This window comes from Nematolebias whitei, chromosome 3, assembly GCF_014905685.2.
Source record: "Nematolebias whitei isolate Nwh7 chromosome 3, NemWhi1, whole genome shotgun sequence".
NCBI classification, from domain to species: Eukaryota; Metazoa; Chordata; class Actinopteri; order Cyprinodontiformes; family Rivulidae; genus Nematolebias; species Nematolebias whitei.
Genome location: NC_056500.1, coordinates 24,200,531 through 24,209,819, shown reverse-complemented (window position 1 = coordinate 24,209,819; position 9,289 = coordinate 24,200,531). Strand labels below are relative to the sequence as shown.

The 9,289-nt window shown below is 42.2% G+C and overlaps 1 protein-coding gene across 1 annotated transcript in view; it reads left to right on the top strand.

The window, feature by feature from the left end:
• The window catches only part of pde6d (phosphodiesterase 6D, cGMP-specific, rod, delta), a 27,748-nt gene extending 19,740 nt beyond the window's left edge, over positions 1–8,008 (top strand). Inside the window, exons 4-5 of the mRNA XM_037674707.1 lie at positions 5,605–5,710; positions 7,491–8,008. Coding sequence (XP_037530635.1) covers positions 5,605–5,710; positions 7,491–7,572 — 188 coding nt within the window. The 3' untranslated portion in view covers positions 7,573–8,008. The remainder of the gene's footprint in view (positions 1–5,604; positions 5,711–7,490) is intronic.
• The last annotated feature ends 1,281 nt before the right edge of the window (positions 8,009–9,289 follow it).

The window sequence follows — 9,289 nt, the reverse complement described above, 5'->3', positions numbered from 1 at the left end:
CACTCACTCACTCACTCACTCACTCACTCACTCACTCACTCACTCACAAGCCAGTGTATCTCTGGTCCCAAGCTTGGGTAAATGGTGAGGGTTGTGTCAGGAATGAAGGAAATTGTGCTACTGTTAGTTGAAGACCACGAGGAGGCAAATATGTCAGGAGACAGAGGGAGAAGAGGAAAGTGAAGAATGTAGGACTGAGGATTGCAAATCTAAATGTGGGGACAATGACAGGCAAAGGTAGAGATGGCTGACATGATGCAGAGAAAAAAGGTAGATGTTTATGTGCTCAAGAAATCAAGTGGAAGAGCAGAAAGGCTTGAAGTATTGGAGCAGGATTTAAACTGTTTTAGGATGGTGTGGATAGAAAGAGAAATGGAGTAGAGGTGGTCCTGAAGGAGGAGTTGTCAAAGAATGTAGTAGAGGTGAAAAGAGTGTCAGATAGGGTGATGTGTCTGAAGGTAGAAGTAGAAGGTCTGATGCTAAATGTTGTTGGTGGTAATGCTACACAGGTTGGATATGATGGTGGTCAAGGGTGGCCTTGACCACTGTAGAATAATCCTTGGCCACCCCAGTCATTGGAAGAAACTATACTTTTAAGGAATGTAAAAACTAGAAAACATACCGGTAGTTTCCTCAAATGATAATGGTGGCCAAAATATATATACCGTAGATATGGGGGCAGAGGTTTGGTGGACAGCTTTGTGGAGTAGTGCGGACAGAACCACCTGCAACTCTCAACATTGGAAAAACTAAAGAGAACTAAAAGAAGATCAGCCCCCCAACCCTTTCAACATCAAGGGTACTAAGGTGGACACTGTGGACTGCTACAAGTACCTGCGGGCCCACCTAGACGATAAACTGGACTGGACAGCTAACATCAACGTCCTCTAGAAGAAAGGGCAGAGTCGCCTTTTTCTTCTGAGGAGACTTAGATCCTTTAACATCTGCAGGACCGTGCTGCAGATGTTTTACCAGTCGGTGGTCTCCAGCATCTTCTACACTGCGGTGTGCTGGGGGTGAAGAAAGCTGATGCCAACAGACTCGATAAACTCATCAAGAGAGCTGGCTCAGTTCTGGGAGTGGACCTGCAGTCTCTGACAGAGGTGTCTGAGCAGAGGATGCTGAAGAGACTGCTCCAGATCCTGAACAACACGTCACACCCCCTGCATGACACCCTGGACTCTTACAACAGTACCTTCAGTCGTAAACTGAGACCACTGAGGTGCTCCACAGAACAACACAGGAAGTCCTTCCTCCCTGTGGCTATCAAGCTTTTCAACTCCTCCCCCTTTCTACACATAGCACAATAAAATTAAACCTGCACTACAATAAACTCTTAAATGTTTCTCTCTGCACCTGACCTGTTTAGAACTTAATTGCTGGTATTTTTATATTCTCTGTTATTTTTTATATCTTGTGTGATTCCTTGTGTATGTTAGAGATGCAGCCACACACTAAAATGGAAGTCGGTACCTCACTAATTTTTCAAGTTCTGCTCACAACGTGAACAAAAGAAGTGGACAAAGGGTATTTCCAATTCCCCCTGTTCTCGCTGCGACAGAGGACAACAACCTGCTTCACAAAGCTGAGTGACCCAAAGGACAAAAAGAAGTCAACACAGTCTGGGCTTAGGGGGGCGACTCTGTCCTGAACTGGACCGGCCAGAGGCAAGACTTGGACCCTTTGAGACCTAAAATCATTGGTCTATCAACATTTCTCATCAAATCAGACTGAGACTGAGAATGTTTACCAAGAAGAACAGCAAAAAATCCTTCCACCCAGATGTCAAAGCTAAATAGACTCTGGAAAGGGATCTATAAATACTGAATAAAAGATGACTTTTCTCTTTTTTTTATATTTAACAACTTGTGTTAAAACTAAAATTAAATTGCATACCATTTTGTTTTTTGTTTCATCATTATGAGGTGCAGAGAACAGATTAATAAGAAAAAGGATTTAATTTCAGCATCAAGCAAGAACGTAACAAAATACTTGCTGAATTATCTGGACACATATAATTACTACAGATAAGTACAGAAGACAAAAGTATAGGGATGTTTTAATATACTTGGAATGTTAATAAAAGAAGACTGGAAACAAACAGGATTAATGTTGTCTTAATGAACTGGGAGGTTTTCTTCATGGTGTTGCGTCCCCATTCCTATGTGGTTTCAGGATTGTCCTTGGGGCCCGAGGCTGTGGTTACAGAGGCCCATGAAAACAACCCTCTCCACATCACAACACAGTTACAGTAGTTAGACTGCTATTTAACCTGGAAATTCATCCTCCTGAGATTTAAACTCATTTACAGGCGTGTCCTGGCTCCAAACAGCACTAACATACAACATAAACATACACAGAAAGTTTTACATATTACAAAAAAAAGGACATTAAAGCTTTAAACAATAAACTAAAATGTATATTCAGTAAATTTAAGCAGCTGTCTTCAGATTCAGAAACATCCAGGTGTTTGCATATTTAAATATTTACACTTGGTTTAAAATCTCAACCATTTTTGGCAGAGTCAAAAGGAAGAAGTCGTGTGAAGGAACACAGTAACCTGGTATTTTCTGAAGGATGTAGGTTCATAGAATTTAAAGAAAAGGGACAAATAATGACTGCTGGAGACAGACACCATCTCCTCCACAGCCCTGCAGGAAAAGTGGGTAAAGAAGATGGATGGATATCAGACAGCTCCTACTTAGTCTCAGGTCATGGGTCTTAAAACATGACCCAAACAACGCAGCTGAAAAACAACACTGGACTGTTCCTAAATGGACCTTCATGAGCCCAGATCTTGTTGAAGATCTGTGGAAAGATCTGAAACCTGCCCCATCACTATCACCATGAACTGAGTGAGTTGGAGCAGCTTGTTCAGGAGCAGAGGATTACAGTCCTAAAGCATCATAGTTCTTCAGACCTGACTCAGCCAGAGCAGTTTGTCCTGGAGGAGTGGACCAATGACCTATTGGTCCATGCAGATGTCTCATGGTGAAGTTCAGAGATTGCTTGCTGGCACTGATTGGTGCAAAAGCTGCTGTTACAAAATATTCAACAAAGTCTACCATCTTTTTTTCTCCATGCAGTTTTTATTGGTTTAAGAAATATTCAGCTGAACCAATGAAAGCTCATATTGCAACTGCCTGATGAATACATTAGTCAGTTTTCTTCATTTGACAGAGTCAGACAGCAGATGGTAGTTTCCACTTAGAACAAGTCCCTATTTTAACATCTGTAAATTTACCTCCCATCATGTTGATGTTACGGTGTCCTGATGCCTTAGAGTTCAGTTTATGGAATGTGTTCGTTCTTGTGTGAAAACATCTGTCAATCCATTGTCTCTACCTACTTCACGCAGGGTCACGTGGAGCAGGTGTTTATTTCTAGCAGTCATTGTGCGAAAGATGGGGACAACCTGGACGTGTCTCCAGTCTATCACAGGGACACATAGGAGACAAATGAAACGAACAACCATTCACCCTCTCACTCACATCTAGGCACAAATTTCATTACCGGTAGATCTAACATGCATGTTTTGTGTGAAAACTGAGTTGTATTTTCTTGAGACATGAAAGGTAATCGAGTCTATTATGTTTAAAGCTGAAGCATAAGCTCTGAGCAGAGGGTGAAATATTCTGTGAAAAGTTTACTTTTAAATCTAATTTTATGCGTTCAGATTATTTGTCTTTGCAATTTAATTACTGGTACAAAAAATTAAGTAAAACACTTAACCAAGTCCTGCTTATCCGTTTTATTTTCTTTCCCTTAAACATTTGAGGACCATCACATTAAATCTGGGATTTTGTCAGATTTAATCAAAATAATCTAAGACAATTTCAGTTTCTTGGCTTTTAATAAGCTACATTTTGGAACCTAAAGCATCCTGATATCACTAGTGGTCCAGCGATATGGCTTGGATTGTCTTGCTAATCAGAATAATCCCTGGAAGATGGCTCTTAATCCTGATTTTAATGTATTCTAAGATTTCTTGATGTCATTTGAAAGAAAACACTCTAAATCAGATTTGGATATCAGTATTTCTCAGCTGGTATTAAAAATGTTTCACTAGTGCAGAGGGAAAGTAGTGAAAATGAAGACTTTTCCACTCAGAATAAAACTATTAGTTATACTCAGAAGTGCATCAAAACATTCTGTAGGATCAGACATTTCATTCGAGGGACCCAGAGATCAACTATTTATTCATCATAATCTGTCAAAATCCATTTATAGCAAACTTTTCAACCCATAGCTGCATATAACTCAACAGATCATCGTGAGCCAACACTCGGTTTGATGTGATGGATCACTTTTGTATTGAAACACACAGCACTAAATTAATTTTCCATCCATCCATCCATCCGTCCGTCCGACCATCCATCCACCCACCCACCCACTCACTCACTCATTCCAAAATCAGGTCGCATGGGCAGCATCTTGATCAGGGAGGCCCAGACAGCTCTTTCCACAGCCACCAATTCCAGCTCTTCTGGGAGGATTCCTAAGGCGTTCCCAGGCCAACCGAGAGACACAGTCTCTCCAGTGGGTTCTAGGACTTCCCTGGGGTCTCCACCCAGTCAGACATGTCAAAGCACCTCCCTAGGGAAGCACCATGGGAACATCCTTACCATAGTTCATGGCCATAGTTGAGGGTAGGAACGTAGACTGACCAGTCATCAGACAGCTTTGCCTTACAGCTCAGCTCCCTCGTTACCACAACGGACCAGCACAGAGTCTGCAATACTGTAGATGCTGCAACAATCCATCTGTCAATCTCACGCTCCATTCTTCCCTGACTTGTGAACAAAACCCTAAGATATTTGAACTTCTCCACTTGAGGGAGAACCTCACCCTCGAACTGAAGAGAGCAATCTACCCTTTTCCAACTGAGGACCATGACCTCAGATTTGAAGGTGGTGATTCTCATCCCAGTTGCTTCACACTCTACTTCAAATCGCTCCATTGAGAGCTGAAGATCACAGCATGATGACTCCATCAGGACCACATCATCCACAAAGAGCAGAGATGGAATCCTGAGGCCACTGAACTGGAAACCCTCCGCCCCCTGGCTGCGCCGAGAAATTCTGTCCATAAAAGTTATGAACATAATCGGTGACAACGAGCAGCCCTGGCGGAGTCCAACTCCCACCCTGAAGGGGTCCGACTTACTGCCGGCAATGTGAACCAAACTCTCGCACCGCTTGTACAGGGACCGAACAGCCCGTATCAACGGGCCCCAGTCCCAAACTCAAAGAGCACCCCCCACAGTGTACCTCAAGAAACACTGTCAAAATCCTTCTCTAAGTCCACAAAAGACTGGATGGGCAAGTTCCCATGACCTCTCAAGGACCCTAGTGAGGGTGAAATTCATTTTTAACATCATTTAAAAAACCTAAACCACTTTTTTCCCCAAAATCTTTTAGATGCTTTTGGGATCAAACGACAGAGGTAGACGGTATTTGAATTTTAAGGAGGCCCGATTTAGACTCCACCTGTTATCTAACCATTTCAAGATAATCTCACAGGAAATATCCCTGCCATTTGACATAATGGTGTGTTCTGAAGGATTTGTTGCACTAAGTAAATTGTCTGTTTTTCTGTGTGCAGAATGGTTTTTTGAGTTTGGTTTTGTAATCCCAAACTCAACCAACACATGGCAGTCCCTGATAGAAGCAGCTCCAGAGTCCCAAATGATGCCAGCAAACGTTTTAACGTAAGTCATCACTAATACGATTTTCTTATTTCTATTTTATTAAGCTAATTTCCTTTGCTTCAAAGTCAAACCATGAGCTGAACTTAATATCCCAGGTACACTTGAGTGGTGTTTTTCACGTCTAGTTCTCACGGTCCTTAGTCCTGCAGGTTTCAGATGAGTCATGTCTTCAGTAAATCATCAAGGTCATCTCATGTCTCATAATCAATCATTTAAAAGGATTTTATCAGAACCAATAGATAGATAGAAATTTGAGGCATCCAGTAGCATGTTCTAATTAATACAGGAAAAAAAAAAGCAAATGAAATAATCAAAAAAGCAGAATACACACATTTTTGGAAAGACAATATGCGCATGCACAAGGTGGTAGGTTGGAAGTACTACATTCATGATGATAGCCAGTATCCAAACAACATAGTTCAGTGTTTCCCCTACCATTATACAACCATGACATTGACCTTTTCTCTCTAGCCCCGCTAGAGAAACAAAAGGTCACTAATCTGGGGGTGATAATGGACCTATCTTTAAAACTCAACAGTCACGTAAACATGGTCAAATCCTGTTTTTTTCAGCTGAGACGGCTGTCTAAGCTGAAGCCTATACTCTCCAAAAAGAACCTTGAGACAGTGATCCACGCCTTCATAACATCTAGGCTTGATTACTGCAATTCACTTCTGTTTGGAATCAGTCAGTCCTCCATTGCTCGTCTACAACTGGTCCAAAATGCTGCAGCCCGATTTTTAACTGGTACAGGCTATAGAGAGCACATCACGCCAGTTTTGGCCTCCCTGCACTGGCTACCCATTCACCTTCGGATCCAATTCAAAATTCTCATGTATGTTTTTAAATCACTGAACAGTTCCGCCCCATCCTATCTCATTGATCTTCTGCAGCCATATGTCCCACCGCGCTCTCTGAGGTCAGCAGACCAGATGCTTCTCTCAGTCCCAGAAACCCGTCGTAAGCTCAGAGGTGACAGGGCTTTCTCTGTCGCAGGTCCACGACTGTGGAATGAGTTGCCACTGAGTGTCCGGCAGGCTCCCACACTCTCAGTCTTTAAGTCTCGCTTGAAGACCCACTTCTATTCTCTTGCCTTTAACACGGTGTGATTTGTTTTGGTCTGGACTGTACTCTACACTGTTGGCCATTTTAGTTAGCTTCTGCTGCTATTTGTATCTGTATTTCTATTTTATGCTTTCCTGTCCGCTGTGCATGTTTGTTTTCTTTTGTACAGCACTTTGGTTGGCCTTGTTGCTGTTTTAAGTGCTCTATAAATAAATTGGTATGGTATGGTAAGTGGGGTGCCCCACCCCATCAACAGAACTGATCACCCCACCTACCAAACTGAACTCCCCCTTCCCGGCACTGACATAGCGTCAAGCTAGTGGTGCGCAATACAGGCACTCTAGCTAAAAAGCTAAAGGCTGCCTCTTCTCTCATGCTGAACCCCTCCTCTCACACACACACACACACACACACACACACACACACACTCAAAAACTGTCTGTACAAACAGTGCACAGCCCAAATGTGTCACGCTAGCTAAAAAGCTAACAGCGCCTCTTCCCTCATGCTGCTCAGATGCAGCCACACCCCAAAATGGAAGTTGGTATTGGTACCTCACTTACTTTTCAAGTTATCATGCTCACAACATGCACAGATGGAAGGACAGAGGTGGTTGTTCAGTAGTTCCTTCAGTCAGAACTGTGCTGAAGAACAGTCAGTTCATGTTGTGCAAACATCTTATGGGTTCATGTTTCTCTCCGTTCTTGTGTTGCAGTGGTAACGTGATCATAGAGACCAAGTTCTATGATGATGACCTCCATGTAAGTACTTCCAAGGTACGACTATTTTACATCTGACCCCTGACTCAACCCTCCAAACTACTGACGTCCTGCTCGGTTGTAAAATAAACCCTGGAACTTAGCTCCAGTCTGCAGCGTCCACGGTTCTTTACCGTCCTGGGATCAACACATTTGGGTCAGGCTGGTGCCACCTTGAGTGAAGTGAGCTCTGTCATTCTCCTGTTTTCTGTTGGAGAACTTCTAAACCTCGGGACAAGAGGGACGACAAGGAAAACTATCCCCCGTCTGGTTTATCTTCCTCTGTAGGTCCATGACCACCAAAACAAGAACAAGACTGGAATAAAATGATTTGTTTTGATCAAACTTTTGTTGTTGAATCTGTCCAAGGTTGTATTAACTCAGGAAGGGAACACCAGGGAAGTCATTCCACACACTGTATACAACACGTCAAGCTAATGTTCAGTAATTCTTTCTTTATACAACTGCAGCATAAAACAAAATACTTCTCTCTTTGTCACAGCTGTCTCATCATATTGTAAAAAAAAATATGTCAAAGTTCAAAAGACAGTCTGTAGGAATGTTTATGACTTCTGGTTCGTAACAATTACTCTTCAGATGCCTTCTTTCTGTGACAGAGTGTTGGCTTTTAGAACCTGATATCCGTGAGAACTACAACTGTTGAAATGTTGTTAGTGGTCCCCAGTCCTGGTCTTCAGGTTCAACTTTCCTGCAGGTTTAATTGATTCCCTGACCATTTAAAACAGTCAACCCCCCTCACCAGGTCCTGGTTTTGCAGAAACCTGGCAAAGAGCCAATTCATGATAATTCTGTCTCTTTCTGGGATCTGGATCCCAGGAAAAGACAACTTTCCCCTCACTGATGAGAAACACTCAGCTGAGGCTCCTGTGGACCAGGACTGGACCATTGATGAGCAGCATTCTCCACAGTGGACATTTCTTACTTTCTGATAACACAACTGATTTTTTAGATCAGTCCAGGTCAGCACAGAACACCCCGACATGAACTTCACATAACCGTTTACATCTCTTGTATAAAAATTAAACAATTGTGGGACTTTAACCAGCAAACATGAGGTTTTAGAACAGTCGGATGTGATCTTTGAGTAAAGCTTTTCAGAGCACCCGTTTTCCACCCGTCTTTGATTCTGTAGTCCACCTGTCTATAGTCTGTCTCTGTAATCCACTTGTCTCTGTTTGATTAAGACATGCAGGACTGGCCCAGGGTCTTTGCTGTTTTTGGTCTAACATCCCCTTCACCATGTTTGACATTAGTTTTTTTTTTTCAGCCGTTAACTGAAGTGTTGTGTTTAAATCTGACAGATGTGAATTAAAATACTCCAAAGGTTTAATACGATGAAGTGTGTGCTGTCTTTATTTTACTGTGTTTAAAGTGTATTGACGGCATAATTCAGTGGAAGAGTTTGACGAATGTCATATGCTGAAAGTACGTACTCCTGACTACTCGAGGACGAGTGTACTCGCTTACTTCAAAGCAAACCTCAGTTCTGTTTGCTATTTTTCTGCTACTACACCTTTATCATATTACTCATCAAAATAATTAAATAAAATGTTCAAACAATACTGTTAGTGTTAATACTGTTATAGTAAACGTAATCAAATAAATGCATTAAATGGTCTACTTGTATAGCACCTTTCTATCAAGCTCTACAACACAACCTGTGCTCTCACTTACCTCCACACGACCAAACGATCTCTAGGTCGTCACCTCATCTGACGATGGAGTACTGATGAAA